The sequence below is a fragment of the Eleutherodactylus coqui genome, chromosome 2 (assembly GCF_035609145.1).
Source record: "Eleutherodactylus coqui strain aEleCoq1 chromosome 2, aEleCoq1.hap1, whole genome shotgun sequence".
NCBI classification, from domain to species: Eukaryota; Metazoa; Chordata; class Amphibia; order Anura; family Eleutherodactylidae; genus Eleutherodactylus; species Eleutherodactylus coqui.
In genome coordinates, this window is record NC_089838.1 from 206,607,989 (window position 1) to 206,635,612 (window position 27,624).

The 27,624-nt window shown below is 43.2% G+C and overlaps 1 protein-coding gene across 4 annotated transcripts in view; it reads left to right on the forward strand.

Moving 5' to 3' along the window:
• Nucleotides 1–27,624, forward strand: part of VPS13C (vacuolar protein sorting 13 homolog C) — a 247,933-nt gene that overhangs the window by 17,228 nt on the left and 203,081 nt on the right. For all 4 annotated transcript variants that reach the window (XM_066592326.1, XM_066592327.1, XM_066592328.1 and 1 more), the window contains exons 2-5: nt 4,527–4,570; nt 11,918–11,960; nt 20,575–20,670; nt 25,921–26,022. In XM_066592326.1, coding sequence (XP_066448423.1) covers nt 4,527–4,570; nt 11,918–11,960; nt 20,575–20,670; nt 25,921–26,022 — 285 coding nt within the window. The remainder of the gene's footprint in view (nt 1–4,526; nt 4,571–11,917; nt 11,961–20,574; nt 20,671–25,920; nt 26,023–27,624) is intronic.

The following is a 27,624-nucleotide window of genomic DNA, read 5'->3' on the forward strand; positions in this document are numbered from 1 at the left end:
TGGGTTTTGTTTAACATGTAAAATTGTTGAAGACATCGCGAAAATGGCAAATTTTGCCTAAATCGCCTTACAAAAAATAGAATAGAAAGCGATATTAAGAAGTCGTATGGATCAACAAATGCTGACATTTAAAATGTACAACTTGTCCTGCAAAAATTAGAAACCCTTACACAGTACCTTTTTGATTAAGGAAAAAAAAAAAGATTTTTGAATGCAACAATTAAAAAAGAAAAAAAGTTGTCAAAGAAAAAACTATTTACATTTGGTATCAACAAATCGCACCAGGATTGGGAATTTTATTAATCTTGCCTCTAGTCAAAATGGAATAAAAGTTACCAAAATGTAATCCAAAAACTTGGCATAAATGAAAACTAGAGCTTGTACCTCAAAAAGAAAGCTATAATATGGCTCAGTTAATGGGAAAAGTAAAAAATGTTATGTCTCTTGCAATGTAGCGGCACCAAAGCAAATCCTTAAAGGGGTTGTCTCGCGCCGAAACGGGTTATTTTTTTTTCCATAGGCCCCCGTTCAGCGCAGGACAACCCCAAAGGATGTGTTTTTTTTTTTTTGTTTTTTTTTAATTATTACTTACCCGAATCCCCGCTCTACGACGTCTTCCTTCACCAAGATGGCCGCCGGGATCTTCACCCACGATGCACTGCGGGTCTTCTCCCATGGTGCACCGTGGGCTCTGCGGTCCATTGCCGATTCCAGCCTCCTGATTGGCTGGAATCGGCACACGTGATGGGGCGGAGCTACGAGGACCAGCTCTCCGGCACGAGCGGCCCCATTTACCAGGAAGAAGACCGCACAGCGCAAGCGCGTCTAAAAAAGCAAGAAGACATCAGAATTAGACGGATCCATGGCGACGGGGACGCTAGCAACGGAGCAGGTAAGTGAATAACTTCTGTATGGCTCATATTTAATGCATGATGTATATTACAAAGTGCATTAATATGGCCATACAGAAGTGTATAACCCCACTTGCTGCCGCGAGACAACCCCTTTAACTGTTTTTAATGTACAAAAATGGCAAAACATGTATATACTTGGAATCTTCTAGGGGGCTCAAGCAGACGGCCAGGTCGTATCTCGCTGCGAGAATTCTCGCAGCGGGATGCGACCCGTGCACCAGCAGTGACTCGCGGGCTCACCGCCTGCGGTGTCTCCTCCTCTGCCCTGCTATGTGCTGGCTGCCGGCCATCCGGCACATGCGCAGAGCAGAGCTGGTGCGTCAGCGGTGACGTTTCAGTGCGAGCCTCTGTGAGGCTCGCACAGAAATGGGACATGCCACGATTTTTTACCATGCAGTCAAATCGGACATCTGCATAGGATTGCATAAACGAATGCAATTCTATGGCAGCGTGCACGGTTGGAAATACTGCAGTAAATCCCACTGCGGAAGTTCTGCCCGTGTGCATTCACCCATAATCGTCCTGACCCAGAGAATGTCGCGTTTATTTTGCACGCTGAAAATGAAATCCAAAAAAACAATTGTAGAATTTTTTCCTTATCCGCTTAAAAAAACAAACAAACAAACCCACTTTTCATACCATTTATATTAACCCTAAAATGATACTATTTTACAAAATGCAATTTTGATTTCATTGAGAGCTATGCCTGCAGTTACAAGCGCCAGCCACTACACGAAGGTCAGTGCAGAGGCTTCCGCTCCAACTTCTGTATTTGCAGAGCTGACAGCATGCCTCTGCTGAGCTCCTCGTTGCAATCCTGTGCAATGGACCCCGGCCGATCAACTATTGATGACCTGTCCTGATGATTTTTGGCTGTGATTGGTGCATCCAGCTCTGGGTGTTATTGGCTGAGCCAGCTGACACTCAGTGGCCTCAGCCAATCAAAGCAATCTCTTGCTGGAGGGAAGGACTACAATCCCCGTTAATAGCAATAGATGCTTTGTCGGTCATGACATGTGCCTGGCAGCCTACACGGAGCTCCAGAGAATAGCAGCAGGGACCCCAACAGCACCAGCTAGGTGAGTGTAAATTTTTTGTTTTCAGCGGTGCTAAAAACACAGCCAAAACGTTTTCAAAAATGTATGACAACGCTGCTGAAACCGCAGTAAATGCATCGTTGAAAAACGCTGCGTTTCTGCAAAGACCTGTGTGAGGGAGGCCTAAGGATACGAGAACTGCAGAATGTTACCTGGACACAGGTGCATCAATGACCCTTGGTCATGAAAAGGTTAGTTGTGGTCTCTTCCATTGCTGCTCTTTGAACCTGGAAATTTCAGTTTGAAAGATTAGAGAATAAAGGGGTGAAAAAACCAGCTGCCGACAAGGGACTTGAGGGGCCAGGAGAGATGACTATTAGCTGTTTTGTTTTTGTTTGTTTGTTTTTCCTATGGGGACCTGATTTTAACGAAAATATTATTTTGGACAACCCCTTTAGCGGAAAAGATGAAAATTCAGTTGCACTGAATTTATTCAGTTTTAGGCCTCATGTCAACGGGAACGCAGTGGTTTGCACCTGTGCCCGCAGCCATGAGGCCAGAAATGACATTTACTCACCTGTCCGGACGCTGGGTGCTATCCTCCGTTGCTGCGAAATCTTTTTTTTTTTTTCCTTCTGCCCGGTGGATGCGCCCAGAACGCTGGCGGCGTACTTTTTTTTTTTTTTTTTTAATCTCTTGCTCTCCCACAGATCCGCGGTACAGCCACAATGACAGCTGTGGCTGTGTCGCAGATATGATGGCTTGCATTGACTTGAATGAATGCTGTCCCTGTGGGATCATCTGCAGAAGAATGGAGCATGCTACAATTTCTTCCCGCGTGTGCAACTCGCACACCGGGGAAAAATAGAAATCACACCTACATGCATTAAATTGTCCTGCGGAGGCTAATGCATCTCTGTGGATCTCCCGCGCTGATTTATAATTAAATTCTACCCGTGGACATTGAGCCCTTTTTGGAGTTGCCCTACTGTCCTATTCTAGGCCACGGCTGATGAGAATTTCTGTCAATATCCATTTATCAACTCAAGAACTCCTTTGAGTAAGTGAAGAGGAAATGAATCTTGGCCTCCTCCAGTATAGAAGTATGATGACTTTGGCACATATATGCTTTCCCGCCTCATCTACCAACAAACAAGTGAAAGTTAATATTGTCTTTCAGCCGTACCCGATGTATTTTTAGACTTCAGGTTCTAAAAAGTTGGTTGACTAGATGATGTATTGCTGCTATAATGTCTGCTTTATTTCTATTTCTGTGCTGCCTTGCTAGGCCAGGTGATGCTACAGAACACTATGCAAGAAAGTGTTCATAAGCTGCTAAGTTCCCTGATGTCCCTGGAATACTTCTATTTGTATATAATCAAGGGCTTTCCTAAAGCAACATATGATGGGTGAGCAGGTGTAGTAGAATGGGCAGAGCAAAGTAATCCCTTTTCTGTCCTTGTCACTGACACTTGGTAATGTTGTATCTGTTGGCATGTTAGGTTGCTGTCAGTTGGGTTCTGGTAAAATCTAAGGACTCGATCAGTAAGACAGCCCTTCGTTCAGCTGCGTCCTAGGAACCCAACTGCTGCAAAAATGTCGCATGCTGGATCCTAACGGTACAGAACAGGACCTATGAACTATCTCTGGTTTTGTCCTGGGGTGTTATGCACTTCGGCATTTCCATGAACTAAATGGCACTGCATGCAGAGCTATTGGGTCTGAGATTTTGATGTAAATCAATGATTGAGGCTCCAAAAGGAGACCCCATCTGATGTGAACAAAGCCTAAGGGTTCACATGGGTGTGTTGTTTTTGTTTTTTTTTTGCGTTTACAACTTACCACAAAAACTCCTACAAAATGTCTGCAGTGTTCTGGGTTTTTTTTTTGCCCAGAACGTACTGCATTTTTGAAAAGCCAATTATGTTAATATAGGGGAGATTTGCTAAATGTACCAAATGAGTTTGAGCTCAAGTCTATGGGCGGGTTGGATTCCACATGTAAGAGCTCGCAGTGGAATCCGACCCTGCGTTTGCAGGTGGTGGCATCCGCGAAGATCTCTATTCTCCCGGGACATATTGTATTGCAGATGGTCTGCACAGCTCGCCGTCTGACATAAGCAGTACAATTTTTTTATTTTTTTAAAATCTCCTGCTCTTCCCGTGGAATTTGTGGCCTGTCTGCAGTGTCAACTGCTGATGAGCCACAGATCATATGGCTTCTATTGACTTCAATGAAAGCCGTGCCTGTGGGATCCACAGTGAAATGGAGCGTGCTGTGGTTTGTTTCACACATCAAAAGATCGGCAAAACCAATCCGCATGCTCTAATTCAGGTGCGGACGCCAATGCTTCTCAATGGGCGGCTTGAATTGCGGATCTTCCCTCGGCCCCTGGACATCGGGCCTTTCTCAACCAAATAAAAGTAACAAAATGTGTTTGCTACTATACAAAAGCATAGTGTGCACCCGGCCTCAAGTGTACAAGGGTTTGATCAACTGTTTTATCTCAAGTGTCTTTGTTGCTCATGTGAAGTTACTTGTAACTGATACATATATATTTTTCTTGCTCTTAAAGGAAATGTTTCGCTTGAAAACTTGAAGATTCGTGAAAATGCCCTTGTGAGTATTTTGATAACTTATGTGTATATATTTATGTATATCCATTAGTTTTTTGGTTGGTTCTTTTTTTTTTATACCCTTTTACCTTTTTTAATTTTAAGTGGAGCAAAAACAATGTGCTAATTTCTGTATTGGAAAATTCTGTAAATTTGCACTTCATATTCATCTATTTTCCATGTCTTAAAATGTTAAGGCTGCTGTACGTGACCTTTTTTGGCTATCGTTTTGTTTTCAAACTGTCCAGAATAATGCTTAAAAGGATTTTCCGAGCTATTTTTTTATAGATTATCTAACTTCAGGATAGGACATCAATAGTGGATTGTTTGAGAACCAATTCTCGGGACCCCAGCTGTTCAAGTCCCTGTTGTCACCAGCAAAACAAAAGGTACAGAGCCGACACAGATTGCTCTAACACTGGAGTGGATGGCGCAGCAAATTGCAGGTGCAGCTCACATTAAAATCTTTGAGAGGGGTGCCTGCAATAACCAGCGCTGGCCACTACACAGGTCTGCTTCCACTTTGTATCCTGTGTTTTGCCAGTCACAGTGGGCACTTGAACAGCAGATGGGTTTAGGTCCTGAGATGGACCCCAAATGTTCAACTATTAATGATGTATCCTGAGGTGTGAGATCATGAAAAATAAAAATAGCTTGGGAAATGCTTTTTAAAGGGAATCTGTCACCTCAAACAAGCTGTCCAAGCCGCAGGCATCATATTATAGAGCAAGAGGGGCTGAGCAGAGTGATTTTATTTATATAGCCCCTCAGGCCATGAAAGCCTATCTCAGAGGCATTCTATACAGCGGATTACGCAGGCCAAAAGAATGCATAGAGAAAAGGGCCATAAACTAAAGGGAAAATTAATGGGTAGTGAAACTAGACATGTGGCAGCAGGCACAGCGGCAACACTTAGGCAGTGGCGGGTAGACCAGGAGGCCCTAAACCTTTATGCTTTGGAAACCACAGCGCACAAAAACAAATTCAGAAAACAATCCTTCTTCGAGGAAGGTGAAAGGATAGGACACATGCTAGCCATAATATCAAGAGCACAAAGGGGTACCACATATATTGTCGGGATAAAAAACAATCAGGACATAATAGAGACAAACCCGGATGCAATTAGGGAAACAATAAAGCAATATTACAAATCACTATACTCCTCTAACCTCTGCAAAACAAAAAAACAGATCAATCAATATCTGGCAAATATTAAGCTACCAAAATTAACAAATGAACAAAAAGAATATCTAGATGCCCTGATTAGATGTAGAAGAAATGGTAAAAGCTCTAGAATCACTAAATAACAATAAAGCGCCAGGAGATGATGGACTCCCAGTGGAGATATACAAACAATATGCAGACCTACTACTACCAAGACTGCTTGAGGTACACTCAGAGGCCTTACAACGGACAGAACTACCACCGTCTATGCGGAATGCGGTAATCACAATAATCCCGAAACTAGGGAAAGACCACCTATCACCAGATTCATACAGACCCATTTCACTACTAAACACAGACCTAAAAATTCTAGCAAAGGTCTTAGCCAATGGACTCACTAGGGTGATCGAACCCCTGATACACCCCGACCAAAATGGATTTATCCCTACACGATCAACAGCAACTAGTATAAGAAGACTATACCTCAATCTTAAATTCCCTGCAGATAACGAGGGGTGGAGAGTGATATGCTCACTGGACGCTGCTAAGGCTTTTGATAGCGTAGAATGGTCATTCATGTGGGAAGTGCTGTAAAAAATGGGTTTCGGTCAGTCCTTTATTGACTCTGTAAAATTACTATATACCAAAGTGCAGGCCTACGTGACGGTAAATGGTAGTTGTTCAGAGCCCTTCCCATTGAAAAGGGGAACAAGGCAGGGCTGTCCGCTCTCCCCGCTTCTGTTTGCACTGGTAATATAGCCTCTAGCCAGCATACTGAGAACCCACCCGACAATAGCTGGATTTAAACGTGATCAAGTAGAAGAAAAAGTAGCGCTGTACGCAGACGATTTGCTTCTGTTTTTAGGAGACCCAGAAGAGTCCTTAGACACCGCGATGCCCTTGATTGGGCAGTACGGAGAATTCTTGGGACTCCCTATTAACTGTAACAAATCGGTAATACTACCTATAGATGAGCCTAACATGGTAATGGAAGGAAATAGAACCCTTATGAAGTGTGAGCCAGTCATCACATATCTAGGAGTTAGGGTCTCGAGAAGAGTACACGAATACGGGACACTAAATCTAGACCCATTAATAATTAAATTCAGGGAAAACAGGAGGTCTGGCGCAAACTACCACTATCAATAATAGGAAGGGTAAACCTGATTAAAATGATCCGGATGCCACAATTACTATATATTCTTCACAACTCACCACATTGGATCACACAAAAGTACTTCTATAAAATAAATAGAATATATAGGGATCTAATCTGGAGAGGGCAAGGACCCAGAATCAAACTGGAGATATTACATAACTCGAAAGGAGAGGGCGGATTGGCACTACCCAACCCCATGTCCTTTTTCTTAGCATCGCAGATGCAACATCTTAGAGGGTGGGAATCAGAAGACACACAAGACGGGGGCTTTCGACTCCTAAAGACATACTTTAAAAATGCACACTTATTCGAAGCTCTGGAGAGCACTAAATTTAAAACCAACGACTAGAACTTACCGACTTTGGCCCTGATACATAGGGTGTGGTGGAGAGTAAAAGAGATCACAGAGACCAATGTCCACACGATATATACACCAATTTGGGATAATCCAAAATTACAAGAACTAAACAAATTGAAAGCCTTCCAGATATGGAAGGATAAGGGGGTCAGACGAGTAACACAGATAGTGACAACAGACATGAAGTCGTTTGAGCAACTGCGTGCAGAGTTTGACCTACCACACACACAGTTCTTCAAATTTCTCCAACTCAGGCATGCCTATCAGGCAGAAGTGGGGCTTAAAGATACTGAGCTAAAGAAATTCCCACCAGCAGATATCATAGGCACTGCGACCAACACAAGGGGGAAAATATCACAGCTATACACATGCATACAGAGCAAAATAGGCGAACGGTATCCCCTGGCAACAAAGAGCAAATGGGAGGGAGACGTTGGACCAATAGAGGAATCCTTATGGGATGAGATTCTACTGGCGACACCTAGACTCTCCCTAAGTGAATCCCACAGACTCTCACAATTGTACTTACTACACAGAGTATAACGAACGCCATTGTTCTTATATAATATAGGCCTGAGAGAGTCTCCCTCATGTAATAAATGTAAAACCCAAACAGCAGATCTAATACACATGATGTGGAGATGTCCAAAACTAAAGAGGTATTGGATAGAAGTGTGTGAACTAATCCATAATGTGTATGGGGTAACTCTAGAGCACACTCCACTGGTATGTATCCTAGGATATGTAGATGACGTACCTTTAGATGAAAACGAAAAACTAGCGATAGCCAGAATTCTATATTTGGCCAGAAAACTAATAGCGCAACACTGGCTGGACGAAACTCCCCCCAATTTGAATGAACTCAAAAACAAAGTCATACAAATTTTAATGTGGGAGAAAAGCGTTTATTGCAAGAGAAAAATGCCACAAAAGTTTTACGATATATGGCTTAAATGGCTCCATACCTTTGGTCTAATTGGCTCGGGCTTACTCAGAAACTAAGATGGTAAATGTACTAAAACAATTGTTTGGGAGAGGGAGAAAGAATAGCGTCACCATGGTCACGGAATTAATTAATAAGCATGCTACGGACCAACACATGGAAAATCCTCGTAAACAAGAAGAGTGGATCAAGAGCACAGCGGACTTATCCTCGTGGCGCGTGAGAGACTATTTGGGATATGTTTAAGTGTTTTGTATTGTTACTTAAACGTCTTTGGACGAGGAAAATTCAATAAATATTTGAATTAAAAAAAGCTTAGGCTGTGCAGAGATATAAATGAATAAACCAAGTTATATTGAATCTTTTCTCATAAAACTATCACTTGTTCCAATGATCACTGTGATGGGTCAATCAGCACTGACTGACGCACCAGAGCGCAGCGGCTGGAGTTTGCGCTATTTACCAATGCAAGCCGTCTCTCTAACCAGAGAAGCATGATGTCGGTGGTTGGAGAAAGGGCTGAGAAGACAATGAAGTCCCAAAAAAATATGTAGCCATCTGTGTTAATATAGGCAGTGTAGTGAGATCAGTATATTAGTGTAATCAGTAAAGTGTGTATTGTTGGACCACTCTCACACATGGTCTTGGCAAAGTGCTGCGATTTCACTTTGGTTTTTAGAGACAGTTTCCTGACTCCGACAGCGGCTTTTAGCACAACCCATCATTAATGAGGTGCGTAAAATGCAGAAAATGGAGCAGAAAGTGCTTGAAAATCTGAGTTTGAGCACATGTCTGCGAGGCGTCATTGATATCGGTGGGAATGTTATAGTCAAGAGAAAACTAATGTGTAAGGGTGGCCTTAGTTCAGTCAGTGTATTCGGTGTAGTGTCTGATCCTGTCAGTGTAAATCACATAAAAACTAAAGTTCCTGCTGTGCTCCTGTCCTGGGAACTACAGGAAAAATTGTATGGGAATTGGTGCCCCCACTACTGCACCAGGGTTATCGCCTCTACCTGGATAATTTTTACAGCAGTGTTTGCCTATTCCAGAGCCTTGCTTCAAAATGATGAGCAAATTTAAAAAAATGTTCATCCAGTACTTCATAGTATAAAAAAACACCAACTCGATTGAGTCCAAGATGCTGTAGAATAAAATGACAGTAAAAAAGGTCCCTATAACAACTTCTTACATGTTTCGGGCATTTATGTCCCTACTCTGTGTTTTATTATGGACCCTTTTTATTATACAGGTTGTTCTGGTCATGCTGATACCAAATAAGTGTTATTTTCTCTTGGTACTCTATTAAAATTAATAGTTTTTAAAAAAAAAAAATATTTTTTCTTCCCTAACACATTTTTTTCGTAGTGTTTTTTAATTGTTTTTACTTATGTACTGCATAAACCAGCGCATTAGCCTTTGAAATAATAGGCCACAGGCAGATGTTGGGGAATACCAGAGTAGGTACCAGCAAGAGGGAATGTCAATAGAAAGCCTAGGGGTCTTTGAGAGCACCATGGTCTGTCGGACCATATGAGGTATGGATCCTGATCAGATGGATTCCTTGTGACGAGAGCAGAGGAAGGTTCCCCCATCAGTCTCATCCTTTCTATGCTGCGCTCAGCGTTGATGGCAGCATAGGAAAAGGTTAACTGACTGATCAGAGATGTCTGATCTCTGCTGTTGGAGCAGGGCTGTGGTTATGGCTGTGGCCCTGCCCTTGATGACACAGGCTCAGTAGCAGTGCTTTCCCAGTGTATGAGTATACCTGCCACTCGTGCATACTCCTTAGTGGTCAGCTTAGGGGGCCTTCACACTTGCGATCGCAATATCGCTGCATTTTTATCATGCGAATGTCATTAGGACTTTCTAATGTTTAAAACGCATCGTCCAAAAATCACAAGTTTGTGCTTCTGCGATTTTTGTGGGATACTTTTTTAACATTTAGAAAGTCCTATTAACATTTGCATAAAAATAAAAAAGCACAGCGATATCGTGATCACAAATGTGAAGGCACCCATAACCAGTGACTGAGTAAGTGGATTTATAAACAGGGAGTGTTTTTTTTTTTTTTTTTTGTTTTTTTTTTAAAGATGTGGTTTGCTAAAAATACAATTTACGGACGTCTGGTTATAACACAACATTGCCCCTAGGGCTCCCACTGTGCAAAATTAACAAAGAGAAATGCTTACCCCTTATCAGCCACATAGATTTAGGGCCCTGATAACTGCTGCTCTTTCAGCACGCTGAAAGACAACGATGAGCGACGGCTTAACAAAAACTTCACGATGTCACCGCAGTTACACAAAGATTATCGCTCAAAAGGCGGCTTTTGCGCGCTAATCTTTGTATCTAAATGGGTCTTTAGATCAGCAGCAAACAACTCCAGGACCACAGTAGGACTACAGCACTCCGTATTGGAGGAGGGGGTAAGTACCTGTTTGAGCTAGAGGGGCAATGTTTTCGGTAACCGGAGAACGCTTTTTAATATTAATGATCAAGTGCATAGACGCCCTGCATTTTTCTTTTTTTTTTTTACTTCTCAATACATGGCTTTACGGTGCTGGTTGCACTTGCTAAAATTGCATTGGCACTTAGACATTGTGCAGATCTCAGTTTTATTGTCCTATGAAATTCTCTTTAACCCTAGCTGAGTAAGTAGAAGCTGCCTCCAACCATTTAGGCTGACACTACATGTTATTTTGACCTGGTTTATACAAAGCTATAAATTTATATTTGCACGTACAAGGATTTTTTTTTTTCTTTTTTTTTTCAGTCTACTGTGGCTCAGTGAAGTTCCAGCATGCTGAGTTGTCGCATGTGGGGGGTTTTTTTGTTTGTTTTTTTCCACTTACATGTGGTGCCACTTTACAGCATTTAATAAAACTTCTGTTAGATATTTTTTGGTAGATTTCTTTTTTTTTTTTTTAATTTTCATGAGATAAAACGTGCCTTTTTTTCCTGTAAGGTAGAATGCATAAAACTACAGTTTCTACAGAGAACTTAATAATCGGCTAAAGGCAGCGCTCCAGGGATAAAGTAAAGAATGAGTTCTTGTGACCGTTTAAATGTCAAATGCAATAGTGAGAAAATGAGATCTAACCCGCCCTGGTGTGTCTGGAAGGGAAGGTCCGGCACTCCTCGATCCTGGTAGGCAGTAACAATCAACGAAATTCCAATAGCTTTATCAACCCTGGTCCACCAGACATCCAATCGTGTGTAGAGCGCCAGTGGGGATTCTGATAGTGTCAGATAATATGCAGAAAAGTGGATTTCAGAGCCTTCATGGATTTAGGGTGTGGTCTACTGCAATATTGGTTATCCCTATTGGAGCGGTTACCAACTTGATCATGCAGATGTATGGATCAATCACAGCCATAGACTCGCTAACATTGGTCTTCATGGGTAGTTGGTCCCTCTTCTTGCTAGACTGAGAGGAGTGATTAGTAGCAATTAGATGCCCCAGTAGAGTGTAGATCTCCCAGGATACCTTCCTTGCCTTAGTACTAGGGGAGTCTGGGCCCCAGTGTGTAATCTTTTACTCTTCCTGATTAGCTGGGAGTGTCTGTTTTTGTTTCAGTACACTGCATGCTAGCATTTAAGTACTTAGGTAGCCCCCATGGTATAGTACCGTAGCACCCATTATCCTCTGTTTCATTGATAGTATTGTCTAAAAGCTTTTATGTAGCTTACAGTGACACAACAATGCGGTTTTATTTTTCTCTTCTAGAGTGAATTGGATGTACCGTTTAAAGTAAAGGCAGGACAGATAGGTAAGTGTAACTATTGCTCCTGTTACTCAGTTAGAAATTAGCACAGTTTTTGTATCCAGGACTTAATTATGATTTTTTTTTCTTGTTTTTGTTTTACATTCTTCAGTATTGCCTTGACTGCTTTTCTAGATCATACGGATCCCATCTTTTTATGCCCTGTTGGGAAAATTTGTAGTAGCGCCAGCGTAGTTTATAATGCAGTATACTCCATGTTATCATTTGTTTTTATATAATTGTGTACTTTAAAGGTTTTAACTGCTATTGTTGTGTGTTTAGCTTAACCCTTAATTACCCTTAGGCTTTAATGGCCATTTACACATAACAATTGTCGCATAAAATTCGTTCAAACGAATGAAAACGTGCGATAATCCTTACATCTAAATACAATGCCATCATGCACTATTTACTTCTCATTTGTCACTCAGTTTCCACCAGCATAACAATCCTCTTTGGTTCGCTCACCTTTCGTTGCATCTAAACGCTGCCCGCTTAGTGTTGTACATAGAATGTGACGCACTGAGCGAGAAGTGAGCAATTTTCAGTGGTAATCTACCTGTCTAAACATTCTGCATGAGCGCAAACAAGTAACCGTGACGTCACCCGCTCGGGTGCTTGTTTAGACGACAGTCGACCTGTGTAAATGTACTATAATGAACCCAAGAACGTATGTAACATTTGGTTTTAAAGCTTGCTATTAGATATTGGTATATTAACTCTTTCAAATACCAGGCCCCAATATTCAGGGTGCAGCACTTGTTGGATGTTGGAGTAACATGCAAAGCTTTAGTTCTTAAAGGAGATGTCCCGAGGCAGCAAGTGGGTCTATACACTTCTGCATGGCCATAATAATGCACTTTGTAATGTACATTGTGCATTAATTATGAGCCATACAGAAGTTATAAAAAGTTTTATACTTACCTGCTCCGTTGCTAGCGTCCTCGTCTCCATGGAGCCGACTAATTTTTGGCCTCCGATGGCCAAATTAGCCGCGCTTGCGCAGTCCGGGTCTTCAGCAGTCTTCTATGGAGCCGCTCGTGCCAGAGAGCGGCTCCGTGTAGCTCCGCCCCGTCACGTGCCGATTCCAGCCAATCAGGAGGCTGGAATCGGCAGTGGACCGCACAGAAGAGCTGCGGTCCACGAAGGTAGAAGATCCCGGCGGCCATCTTCAGCAGGTGAGTATGAAGACGCCGGACCGCCGGGATTCAGGTAAGCGCTGTGCGGGTGGTTTTTTTAACCCCTGCATCGGGGTTGTCTCGCGCCGAACGGGGGGGGGTTAAAAAAAAAAAAAAAAACCGTTTCGGCGCGGGACATCTCCTTTAATGTCTAAAGGTCCTTTTACACGTAACAATTGTTTAAAAGGCCAAAAGTGAGTGATAATGATTACATGTGAACGCTGGAAGTCGTGCACTTTTCTTTTCAAGGATGGATTTCAGCCTGCACAAAATCCATTCTTGAAGCCACTGCTAGACTGAATTCCTTCATTTAAATACATTGGTCTTTCAAAAGCCTCCACCATGGATTTGTTTACCTTCCTAGGCAATGAGTTCATTGATTATGCAAGGCAAACAGATGCCAGGGGAGAACAATGGAATCCTGATGGTCAGATAATCCCTCCCACTAAGCACAGGTCCATGCTGTTAATGAGGAAAATAAAGTGATCTGTGCATGTAATTTTATGCAAAACCATGGCTAAATCTTTCAGTCCTTCGGCAGCTTGAGCGATTATCTTTCTGTGTAAAAGGGCTGGAAGCTCCAGTTGGCGATGGGAAAAATGCCCCCCCTTAGTCGGCTTTCTACCTGTGCAGCCTCCAGTGAAGCTGGGGGAGGATTAATGTTATCACCCTACTTCCCAGGGAGGGAGTATATGAGCCCTCTGACTGAACAATTTAGGAGTGGGGGGGGGGGGGCTTATTCTTGTTCCTACTAAAGAGTAAGAAACCTAGTAGGTTAGGCTGAGAGAAGACCATATCCATCTAGTTCAGCCTGTTTCCACCCCCTCTTGTTGACTCAGAGGAAGGCAAAAACTTGCAATGAGGCAGAAGCCGATTTAGCACATCTGGGTGGAAAAAATTGCTTCTTTAAAATGGGAAACCCTCAAGTGTGTGTTGAGAGGAGTCTTCATCTCACATAGTGCAAGGATCAAAAAAGACCACACCGCGCACCTCACCCAATTAATACAAGAACTTAAAGGGGTTGTCTGGCCACACAGGGTAAAAATTTTTTACAATGCTGCTGCTTCCCTTTCAGTAAGGATAGTAACACAGCATACAGGGGCTCAAACCGGCCGGCAGATCAGCTGGAATGTCAGTTTCTTACTTTAGAATCTGATCTTCACTGCAGCTTTCAAAGATGGCGCCTCTGTGCTGCCTTCCCACAATGCTCTGCGCTCTCCCTCTTCTGTGTGCGCGCTCCCGATGGCAGTAAGGCATGAAAAGGCAGGATTTCATGGCCTCCCTCAGCTCACGTCCTAGCCCCGCCCATGACACGCCCACCTCTATTGAACTGCTCTACAGTCTCTCCCTGCCCCCTGCTGCATACTATAATCAGAGGGGCTGTGGCCAGGGGACACTTTACACTCATGGTAGGATTTTATCGTGAACCATGAGTGTATAACAGCAGCACAGTGTATAGTGAATGGAGAGGGGCTGGGGAGAGCCGAGAGAGAACTCTCCTGCAGCCCCCCCCCCCCCCCACTGCAAGCTTACCTACTGCCCCCCCCCCCCCCACCCACCCTTCTAAAGTAAAGCAAAACAAAACATTTCCCCACACACACATGCCCTCATAGTGCCCCTCCCACAGCGACCCCCACCCTCCCAGTGCCCCCCCCCCCCCACGGAGCCACAAACAGTGCCCTCTACAGTACCCCCTACACATACCCCCCCCCCCCACAGTGTCACCCCTACAGTGCCCTCCAAGGTAGCCCCCCTCATTCCCCCCCAACCACAGCATTCTCCACAGTACCCCCCCTACACATGCCACCCCCCCCCCCCCCCAGAGTCCCCCACAGTGTCCCTATACAGTGCCCACACACAAGTACACTAACAGTACCCCCTGCCCCTCCCCCCTACAAGTACAGTGATACCTATATATAGATAACACAGGATCCACCATTCACAACAGACACAGCTCACCTCCTCCCCCTCCCTGCAGAGGCAGGATTATACCCCTTCCAACCCCACGTGACAAATTACTGTGACAGACACACCCCCCCCCCCCCCCCCCCCCCAGCTACAAGTCTATGTGACCGCAGACTGGACCGCGGCAAGTCTATGTGACCGCAGACTGGACCGCGGCAAGTCTATGTGACCGCAGACTGGACCGCGGCAAGTCTATGTGACCGCCCCCCCCAGATTGAATCCTGCAGTTCCCCGAATTATTCATGGGGACCAGGTGGGCTTCGTTCTTGGGAGGAAAGCAAGAGATAATTCCATAAAGACCCTGGCCCTCATCGATCGGGCTAGAAAGGAAAGGACCCCATTATGTCTGTTATCTGTCGACGCCGAAAAAGCGTTCGACAGAATCAGTTGGAAATTCCTAGAAGCAACCCTCCGGAAGGTGGAACTTGGCCCCAGAGCAATAGTCTGGATAATTGCCCTTTATCATCGCCCCTCGGCACAGGTCAGGGTCAATGGCAAGCTGTCAACTCCCTTCGAGGTCGGGAATGGCACGCGACAGGGGTGTCCCCTATCCCCCACGTTATATATCCTAGTCATGGAAGCACTTGCGAACGCCATTAGGAATAATCCATCAATACGCGGAATACGGAGCGGAAAGGAGGAACACAAACTATCACTTTACGCTGATGACCTCCTGCTGTATGTCACCGAACCCCGCATAGCCTTCCCCAATATCATGCAAGAGTTTGCCACTTTCGGTAAGCTCAGCAACTATAAAGTAAATGTCCAAAAGTCGGTAGTTCTGAACATTACGAACCCACGACAAGAAGCCAGGAACATAGCCACAGCTCTCCCATTCCAATGGGGAAGTGACTTAATTAAATATCTAGGGATTCAGATCCCATCCGACCCAACCCAACTATATGAATTGAATTACAAGCCCCTGTTATCAACCTTGAAAAAAGATCTGGAGGGATGGGCAAGGGGGTCACTGTCATGGTTCGGTAGAATGAACGCAGTCAAAATGGATGTCCTTCCACGGCTTTTGTATATTTTCCAAACTGCACCATGCAACCCCCCCCCCCCCCCCCCGAAAACCTTTTTTGACAGACTGAGAAGTCTTATACTTCGCTTTATATGGAGGGGAGGATCTAAGAGGCTCAGCTACAAAAGCCTAAGCAAACCAATGTCCAAAGGGGGGGGGGGGGGGGAGGGGGAGGCCTCCCTGACTTATATCTTTACTATAAAGCCACAATCGGAACCCTAATACTAGACTTATACCACCACAGGTCAGATAAATTATGGGTGCAAATAGAAGAGGAGAGCAACACCTCACCAAAAGGGGCATTCAGGGTCCCGAAAGGGGTCAAATGGGAGAAAGTGGAGACCTCGTCCCTGATGGTTACCCTCCTGGGGGCATGGAGGGGGGAATGCCGGACATCCGTCCCGGGTCCCCTCACCCCATTAGCAGGAAACCCACAGATCCCGGCAACCCTGGACACTCGTAGTCTGGGATTCTTGCCCCCCGGAACTGAAGCAAGGGTGGGGGAGGTGCTGGACACTCAGGGCCTCTGCGACCTGGCGAGCCTACAGGGGACTAGGGGGACTCCCCCGGGCTCATGGATGCAATATTTGCAGGTACGCAGCTACTTGGGAAAGATAGGTTCCACCCCCGTTCGGGTCTTAACTCTTACACCATTCGAGAGACTGTGTAACATGGAAGAGGCGCCTAGACATACCGTGTCATTATTATATAGTCAACTACTAGAAGAGCAATTGGATAGCCACATCTCCAGGTGGATTACCGCGTGGGAGGAGGCGCTGGGTCGATCCTTCCCCGGAGAGCACTGGAACAGGGCATTCCAATACACTCACAAGATGTCGGTGTCCAGTAGGTTGCAAGAACTGAGCTTTAAGATCTTATCAGGCTGGTACATGACACCAGAAAGGCTTCATTCTCTTTCCATCGACGCCAGATACCTGCTGGCGATGCCATGGGGAGATGGGTTCGATGCTACACATATGGTGGGAGTGTCCCATGATTACACCCATTTGGCAGGACGTGGAAAAGCTATACGAGAAGGTGAGCGGGGAACCATTGTCCCTGACGCCTGAGGTGGCACTCTTGTTCATAAGTCCATCAGGTTTATTCTAACTCCAAATGACATGCGACGTTTCGACGCACTCGTCTTTGTCAAGCATGTGTATATACAAAGAAAACACCCACATATATATACAAAAGATTATTGTATTAAATTAAGTTAAAAAAACATCCTCTTGTGTCATACCTTACTATTGGGCGTCCGTTTCCCGACAGGTGAATCCGCTCCTCTCATTATAATCTAAACGTATTGGAATTAGTGCCGCCATTCAGATCCCTGTTGTTCACATACCACAGTCCTGGGTATAAACAGATCACGGGAGAGATCCTTGTATTGTTCCCTAATGTACTTATACATAGTTATTTCGTCACCCCATAGCAATTTTTTTTTCCAGGGTGAATAATCCCAATTTTGATAGCCTCTCTGGATATTCCAGTCCTCTCTTTCCATTTGTTAATCTAGTTGCCCTTCTTTGAACCCCCTCAACCACTGCAACATCTTTCCTGAGCATCGGTGTCCAGAACTGTACGCAGTATTCCATGTGGGGCCTGACAAGTGCCTTATATAATGGAAGAATAATGTTCTCATCTGTCGTCCCTCACCCCTATGCCTCTTTTAATGCACCCCAAGACATTATTTGCTTTTGCAACAGCTGACTGGCATTGATTGCTCCAATTAAGTCTATAGTCATCTAGTACCCCAGGTCTTTTTCCATATCACTTTTTCCTAGCCGTACCCCATTTAGTGTATATTGGTGACATCCGTTTCTCCTGCCCATGTGCATAACCTTACATTTATCAACACTGAACTTCATTTGCCATTTTTCTTCCCAAGCTCCCAGCTAATCGTAGAAGCTGATCATATTGGTCTGACATGATTGACCCCTAATGAACACCTGCTGATGAGGAGTAATATGGTTTTCCTTGAGGTATTCCAGGATGGCATCTCTCAGAAACCCCTCGAATATTTTTCCAATTATTGAAGTGCGACTTACCGGCCTGTAGTTACCAGCCTCTCTTCTTGACCCTTTTTGTATATTGGAACCACATTGACAATATGCCAATCCAGAGGTACAATCCCGTCTTAATAGAGTCCCTAAATATAAGAAATATCTGTCTATCACGTCAATCAGTTCCCTTAAAACCCTAGGGTGTATTCTATCTGGACCCTGTGATTTATTGATTTTAATCCTTTTTAACCAGCTCTGCGCTTCCTCCTGCAGTTATTCATCTGATCAGGACAGTAGTTGACACAGATATTGACTAATATCTGGCTAAATGAGATAATGTTATTTTCTGAATATGTTGAGAGATTTGCATAAAGACAATAACTATAAATGACATGAATGGACTTTGCTCATCTTGCACTCTTATGACTTTTTTACGCAGACTGACAGTTGTTTACATGACTAGAGGAGCGCTGATGTCACCGCAAAGGTTGTCAGCACTCGTGCAGAGCGTTTACACAGAAAGACTTGCCGCTGGATCGCAGGCTTCCTGCTCAGCGCTTCCCTCCCTTTTAAGCTGACTAAAAAGTCAGCTTAACAAACCGCGAATGACAAGTGAGCGATATTTGTGCATTTACACTGAACGATTATCGCTCAAATTCGTGTGAGTGATTGTGTAAATGGGCCTTTACTCTAGGAGTTGGTCTACATCTCTGGCTTTGCTTGTGTCAGACATTTTAGCCATTTTAACAGAAAAAAGACCTTAAAACAATCACATGCATAAAGTCACTAAAGTGTCTTGCAGTTATACAAGACAGGTTCCTTAAAGGAAACCTGTCAGTGCTGGTGTTATGTGAGGTGACGGGTAGCCAGGTGATGTATTTTTAGACTTATCCGCTCTCCTGATCCCATCTGCCACCTAGGGAAGATTGCTGGCAGCATGAAAATCTGGCTTCAAATTGCTGTGTGCGCAGTTTCCCATAGACTTATATGGTAGAGCATGCCCACGGCAATTTGAAATGAGTCCGATTTTCGTGTTATGGGGGAGTATAAAAAAACACATCTGGCTGCCTGGTTTAAGGTGCTGTGGGGAGGTGACAGGTTCCCTTTAAGGGGTCAAATGCAGTGGGTCTGTGCCTCTGCAACCTTTTTAACCACATATTTCAAGTTTTTCAGTGTCCTTTATTTTTACGTCCTGTTGCTAATTTTCTATTCTGGCCCAAAGCTTTAATGAATGGGATATGTAGTTCACACAGCCTTGAAGTTGAGTCAGTAATGCCTCACCCAGCCCTTCCCAGAGATGCTGGGTTGCCATGGTTGTAGTCTTCTCTTTCTGCATTGTGTGTGTTAAGTGCATGAAATCAGTGAACCTTTTATTAGGCAAATATCAAAGTCACACACAGATGTTCATCTACGCAGGCTTTGGAAATCACAGTTTGATCTTTTCATCAGATGTCAGCGATTGCTATAACAGATAACCTAATTAGACGTTTAACCATTGAAAGTCAGGAAAGCTGGCTGAACACGGTTATCCTACAAATAGAGGAACATGTTGGATATACCCAACTTCTGAGCTTTCATGTGGCAGGAACTAAATCCCTGTCAACGTTGCCTTCAACTAGGTCAAGATCTGCTGACATAAGTGTACAATTGTTTAGTGCTTCGCTGTCTGCTTTTTAGCACCATATCTATTTCACAGGAAGTGGAAGTGGCGATGTTTACCGGAGTTTTTGCTTTAGTGTCAGATCTCAACGCTGTTCTGCTTCAAAAGTTAGGAAATAGTTTTTGTAAGATAAAATTGGAGGCTCACTTTGCGTATTTTAAATGAAAATGCCCTTTAAAAACAAAGTCAACAATAAACTGAACTTTGATACTTTTTAACCAAAAATTAATGTTTTAGGCCAGCTGCACATTGGCCAAACTCCAGATTCCACAGCAAATAACCCCCATAGCATGCTATGGAAAAGCTGTTTTTCTTCTACACGAGTGGATAGCAATTTTCTGCTTGCGGAGGAAAAAAATCGCAGCATACCCTATTTTAGTGTGGAGTCCGCACTGAGTGCTTTCAATGAACACAATGGAAGCCATCCAACCTGTGGCCATTCCGCAATGACATTGCAGAAAGGTTGCAGGTACCCGCATCATTGCCTAGCGGCGGGGCGGTAACAGCACAAATTAAAAAATCAAAAGACTGTAATGTGCATGTCCGACGGCACGTTGTGCAGACTAACGGCAGTACAGAAAAGACACGTACACATGCACGTACGCCAGCCAGGCACAGGGTCTGATTGTGCTGCAGGCTCCTACATGCAAAATCCGACGTGGTCGTCTGCAGTCAGCATAAGTGCCTGACTAATCTTGTAACGTTTCTGTAATTATATACACTCAATGAGCCTTTACTGATTATAGCATCCGTATTTATTGAATTACTTTTTCTGCCATTCTAACAGATAAACTCATCCTGAAAATTCCCTGGAAGAATCTGTATGGTGATGCAGTAGTGGCCACTCTTGAAGGTTTATATCTTTTGGTGGTACCTGGCGCAAGTGAGTTGCTATAATGTTTGCATGGGGAATGCGGAGTGCCTGCAATCAGATAAGCTTGCATTTTATAGTAAACTGTAGAACTCTGAAACAATGCATATAGATATATTACAAAATATCAATTAGTTATCTAACTGAAGCGGTAAGCAATGGAAAAACTCATCTGTCAAGTTTTATGAGAATTGAAAAATGTTACCATTATTTTGTCGAGGTGTAGAGTCTTTATGTAGTTTAAAATCAGGTTGTATTAAGTTAAACTCTACGTACTTGAATACTAGTATGCATATTGACCTTTTTTTTTTATTTTTTTTTTATAGTACTCGATTTAGCTTTTTATACTAAATTACTGTCTCTATTAGGGCTCTCACACAAGCCTATCCTACAGTATATTGCGCACCTAATACGCAGGACTAATCTTTACCTTCAGTTGTGCCTTTCTCACACAGCGTGTGAAATGTGCGCGCAAAAATGATTGCAGCATGCACTATCTTGGCACATAGTACGTGTGCATACATGCCAAGATAGTGTATGGGGATTGTGTACTGCTGCATGCTTCCATTCGGAAGATGGGCACGCGGTGCTCTGCAAAAACGTGCTCTTGTGAGAAAACCCTTATAGCCTTAGGCCTCATGTCCACTGCACACGCAGATTTTTCATGCAGATGCACCAGGAGTCATCATTATATATATATATATATAAATATAAATATAAATATAAATATAAATATAAATATAAATATAAATAAATGAATAAATAAATAACGTCTGTCTGTTTGTCCTTTATGCGCTACTACACCATTCATCCGATCGCCATGAAACTTTGGGAAGTTGTTGAGTACACTCCTGGGAAGATTATAGGCATAGTACATTTATGCTATGATAAATGGCGCGCGTGCGTGCGTCATTGACAGTTACGACCCCCCCCCCCCCCCCACGTAGATTGTTCGATTTCCATCATTGCCACTAATTCTCTCACTTCCCGATGTTGTAGAAACATGAAATTTGGCACGAGCATTGATTATGTCATAAATAGGAAAAGCTAATGGGTCCCAACTCGATTATTCAGTTGTAAGCGCCAAAGAATTAGCGTCCAAATTTTACGTACGGAACGTAATTTTCTCACATAGAAACTTGAAATTTGGTACTGGCATTGATTGTCATAAATAGGAAACGCTAATGGATCCCAACTCGATTATTCAATTCTATGCGCAAAAGAATTAGCGTCCAAATTTTACGTACAGAATCTAATTCTCTCACTTCCTGATATATATAAATGAATGTATGTCTGTCTGTCTGTCCGTTATGCATTACTACACCATTCATCCGATCGCCATGAGACTTTGGGAAGTTGTTGAGTACACTCCTGGGAAGGTTACTGGCATAGTACATCTATCCTACGATAGGTGGGGTGCGTGTGAGCATCGTCAACAGTTATGCCCCCCAGACAAAGATCGTTTGATTTCCATCTCAAGCACAAAAGCAAAAGGCATTACGAGCAACGGGATGAGTGTTCAACCAGAAAATGATGCATCCGCTGAACGTTTCCCAAGACAATTGCTGGATATTGAGAATGCTGAGGTAAAATGAAAGCTGTGCTGTGATTGGTTGCTATTTCTTTTACTGCTGAGGTAAAATGAAAGCTGTGCTGTGATTGGTGGCTACTTCTTATACTACTGCGGTTGCATGAAAGCTGTGCTGCGACTCGTTGTTATATATTATACCACTGAGGTAACATGAAAGCTGCGCTGTGATTGGTTGCTATATATAATACCGCAGAGGTAACATGAAAGCTGCGCTGTGATTGGTTGCTATTTTTTTTATATTGCTGAGGCAGAATAAAAGTTGCACTGTGATTGGTTGTTATTTCTCTTACTGCTGAGGTAACATGAAAGCTGCGCTGTGATTGGTTGTTATATATTATACCACTGAGGTAACATGAAAGCTGCGCTGTGATTGGTTGTTATCTAGATATATAAAAACGAATGAATGTATGTCTGTCTGTCTTCGCAGCAACGCGCGACGGGTAAGCTAGTATATATGTATGTATGTATGTGTGTATGTATATGTATATGTATGTGTGTGTGTGTGTATATATGTATATGTGTTTTTTTGGTTTTTTTTTTTAATTGTTTTGTGGTAATCGCAGATAGCCTTTTTTTTGTTGTTTTTTTTATATCTGTGTGCATGTACTGCAGACTATCTGCATGAAAAAAATCAGCAACCTCCCCTCCCAGCCTTTTCCCCACCTCCCTAATTAATTTCAGCCTTCAAATCCAGAGTGCATCCGTAAATGTATTTGCAGATGCACTGCGGATCGTAAGCTCCCATAGAGAGGAGTGGAGCATGTCCGTGCGTGATCCGCGGTAAAATGGAGCATGCTGCGATTGATTATTTGCATCCGCAAAGCAAATAAAAACAAATCCACAGGTGTTAATGAAATGCAGACGCTCCATGCTTCTCTATGGGCTGCTTGATTAGCTGATCTCACGCGCGGGAGCCATGCTCAGATTCGGCAAATCAAATCTGCCTGTGGACATTGGGCCTAACACGAGTAGCCAATGCTATTACATTGTGAAGTAGCTAGATTAGTACATCCTGGTGCTTTTTTGCTAGTTAGAAAAATTGACTGACCGTTAGCTTTTTAACTTCTTTAATTCTAAATTGCCAAAAACCTCCACATCCAATCTGCACCTGTAAAGTCCCCATTCATTTGATTAGCATGAAATTTTCCCACACATTTAACGCTATTGTATTGCCTTTTCAAGGGGTTGTATCACAGGATAGGGAATAACTTTGGGTACCAACAGCTGGGACCCTCACCGATCCTGCGGACTGGAGCTCATGTGATCGCTGTATAGCCCTATGACCTCAAAATAGTATTGAGGTCAATTGGGTGGTTGTGCAAGTCGCATTTTACCATGACCCGCAGGTTGCAAAAAACCCCCCCCAAAAACACCAAGCTTGGCTTTTTTGTGACCTGCACTGCAACCGCATTGACATCAATGTGAGTGCGAGGTTGCAGGGCTACACAGTGATCTTTTAGTAGTGTGACCCTTGTCACAACCAAAGTATCTGTTTAGTCCTAGCTAAGGGAAGTGCTACACTGTAATATCTGGTCACCCATGAGTCTTGGTTAAATCTTGAGATGACATGTAACATCAATCAAGGTTGCAGGAGATTTTACAACCAAGATGGTTGATACTTAAGGGGGGAAAAAAATCTTTCAATAGTGATGTTGAAGATGGGTTGTAAGGTACTAGAATTTAGGTAAATGCTACATGGTGGAAATCTTTATAATTGGTAAAATTTCAGGATGTCCTTAGTGCAGCCTCTTCGTTTTCTTTTATCAGACTTTTGCAATAGTTGCAAAGGTGCGGGCAGATTTTCTTCAGTATCTTACTTTTTGTCACCGTTGACGAGACTGCTGCATCCAATTTTTGTTTTTTTTCTGGCTGTACATTTGGACGCAAGAAAAACAGGCCAGAAGTTGTGGTTAAAGACAACATGTCCGCCCTCCTAACAATTATTTTTAGTAAATTGCAATTCCCATTAAATATTTAATTCTTCTTTAATTGTTCTTCTAACTCTGCGTCATGCCATTCCTTTGTGGTTCCTACTGGAAACGTCTAAATTGACTACTGGGTGTTGCCATCCTCCTTGTAATTAGGACATGTTCCTTCACACTCTGATAGTGTCAGATTGTGTATGGATATAAGCTATTTGTAGGAAGGTTTGCAAACTGATGTGTACGTAGTTGATGGATGCCACTTTGGTTAAGCATTACACTTGGCATTGTATTGTGCTGCTGCTGATATTGCTGTTCTAATGCGCAGTTAAAGGGGTTTTCCTTGCAGAATGACCACTGTTTATTTGCAGCGCTGGCAGCATGTATCCGCTTAGCTGATCGGTCGGGATCCCGAACAATGGACCCATCTGATCAACTATTACTGAACTATCCTGAGGCTAGGTCATCAGTAGTATTCTCCTTGGAAAACCGCTTTAATTCACAGGCTATAGAAAAATTTATAATTCTAGAAAAGTGAAGTGTTAGGTGAACATCCTGGTTAGGTATCTGGTCACATATGCGGGTACACTAAGATAATGCCAGATAACACCACAACTAGGGGCATGTTACAAAATAAGGTTGCTTACAGCACCTTGTGGCAGTAGTTAAAGGAAGTATACTGCTCTCCATGAAGGTGCTACTACTCCAGGAATGACTATCGCACAAGGAAATGCTGCACAACCCTACTTGTGATACACTGAGCCACACGGAGGAGTCTGAGAATTTGGCACACTGTACTGCTCAAAGGAGCGGCTCTGTAAACTGTTACTGCTAAGAGGCCAAGTCCTGTTAAAACGGGGCAGATAAGTGACGCCCGGCACACATTCTGCAAGTAGTTACAGAACAGTGCCCAGAGTCCTTGAATGATTTACAAAAGACAAGCTGTATATGTGACCCACACTGTTGACCAGCCAATTTGCCGCCCTGAGAATGCCTGTGGGGTTGGGTTACACCAAACTGGTGTATGCACTGTGCGGAGTGAACTGAGGCTGGCTGGCGTGTGATGGGTTGCACAGAAAACCAGAGACCAGTGAATTCTGCCGAGTGGGGAAATAATTGACACTTCTGTGAGACGGTGCACTGGGCTACAACTACAATGTAGTGTAAACATGGGACTACTTAGAGACTTATAGCTATACTGCTTGGATCAGGGGGTTGGAGACTCCTCCTCTGTAAAGAAGTGTCATTTACCTAAAACATGTATCTGAAGTATGCAACTATTAAGCTTTTTGCTGTCATTGATCGCTTATTGCCTTACAGTCAGTAAACACCCATTTTGCTGTGTCCGTGTAATTTTCTACACCTTCGTCATGTGGACTGAGGTCAAATACGTCCAGTTAATTCTTACATTTCTAGGATTGATGGCATAGTGCAGCATCTAAGAACTTTCACTAGAGTTGTTCTAGCCAGAGTACAACTATTTACTAAAAGGGATCACCTTAAACTGGTTCTCTTTTCTCTTTGCTATTTTGACTACTGTGTATAAAATGTGAGCATTTAGTCTTGAAATGACTGGAATTCTATAGCAAGATCGCATGCCATATGCAATATGAGGGCTTTTAGTTCTGATAAATTAATTTAAAGCTTTCTCCTAACAAGTCTTATATTTTACACTATATGTACAAATTTGATCTGTGGTGAAACTTGACTTCATACTTTAATTGCCTTTTAATGTGGCTTACTTTTGAGGTATAAAATACGATGCAGAAAAAGAGCAACGGAATCTTCAAGAGGCAAAACAGCGGGAGCTGCAACGGGTTGAAGAGGCCCTACAGAAAGCTGCTGAAAAAGGTAGAATGTTATTACTGCAAGGCTCTTTATATTCACATGTGGCTGCTTTTTACAGCACAAAAAATCTGCATAAAAATTCTACATCAAAACTCTTGACGAAGATGTTGAAGGAGTGAAATTTGCTGCAGGTTCCCACCAAATGGTATAAATTTTGATATGGCTTTTAATGCTTTTTTGCTTCTGAAAAAGGCAGATTTTTAATTACTCCAAGGTTATCATCAGCCTTAGGCTGGATTCAGACGAACATATATTGACTCTGTTTTCACGCCCAGCCAATATACGTCCTCTCTCTGCAGGGGGGGGGGAGGCTGTAAGAGCCAGGAGCAGTGCTCTGAGCTCCCGCCTCCTCTCTGCCCCTCTGCACTATTTGCAATGGGGAGAGGCGGGACGGGGGCGGGGCTAATTCTCGGAACTTAGCCCTGCCCCCGACCCTGCCTCCTTTCATTGCAAATAGTGCAGAGGGGTGGAGAGGGGCGGGAGCTCAGTTCCTGCTCCTGGCTCTTCCATCCCCCCCCCCCTCCTGCAGATGAGGGCACCGTATATCAGCTCGGTGTGAAAACCGAGCCAATATATGTTCGTGTGAATCCAGCCTTAAGGGCTTAAACAGATGAGCAGGATTTTGTCCAGTTTTATGGCTGTGACAATCACTCTTGTAAAACGGGTTGAAACAAAACCATTTATTTCAATGGTTTCATTTTGACTAGCAAGATTATTGCACGTTAATCCTATGTGCAAGAAAAGATAAAGCAGAACACGTTTTCTCACTTTTTTTTTTTTTTTTTACCTTCTGCACAATAACGCAGAGTTTGAATAGTAAAAAATAATCACTGGTTAATGCGCAAATATGCTTCGTAGTGGCAAGTGTGTTTGCACATGGCTGCATTCACACATAGCTTATTTGTGTGGATCTTCTACAACTGAAAAAATCTGCAGCAAATATGCATCATTTTGTGTAGATTTTTGTGCAGGATTGCTGAGGATGCAGCTTCTTCAATTGAAAGTAAATTGAAGTGGTGAAATCTGTTATTTAATCCAAGACAAAATGGTGCTGATTTGCTGTGGATTTTTTTTTCAGTTGTAGGAAATCCGCACAAATCAGGTACACATGAGCGCACCCAAAGGGAATGTTCTTGTGGTGGATTTCTTGTGGTAGAAAAAAAAAGCAGTGAACCTGCTCCAAAATCCACATCAGAATCCAGATTTTGATGTGGATTTTGGTGCAGACCATAGCGAATTCAACCTCTAAAAACCTGCTGTGGATCCACAGCAAATGGTGCAGACTTGCTATAGCTTTCTTTCACTAGAGAATCACAGAGGCAGAGGGAACTATTTTATAAAATGCCCAAATCACAGAAGATCCCTTAAAACTATAATATTGTATTACTTTTACTTTAAAAAAAACAACAAAAACACACTTTGGGCTCAAGACACTCATCCACTGATGAGAGAATAAGACAAAGACAAAACAACAATGAACAGAACACAGGTGCTGGTATAGGTCACGGTGTTACCACATAAAGGAAGTGTGATTTTAGACTCAGTTTGTACGTCTCAGGTATGGCTACGCAGTTTTTGTGCCACAGGAACATCCAGCGCTTTAAT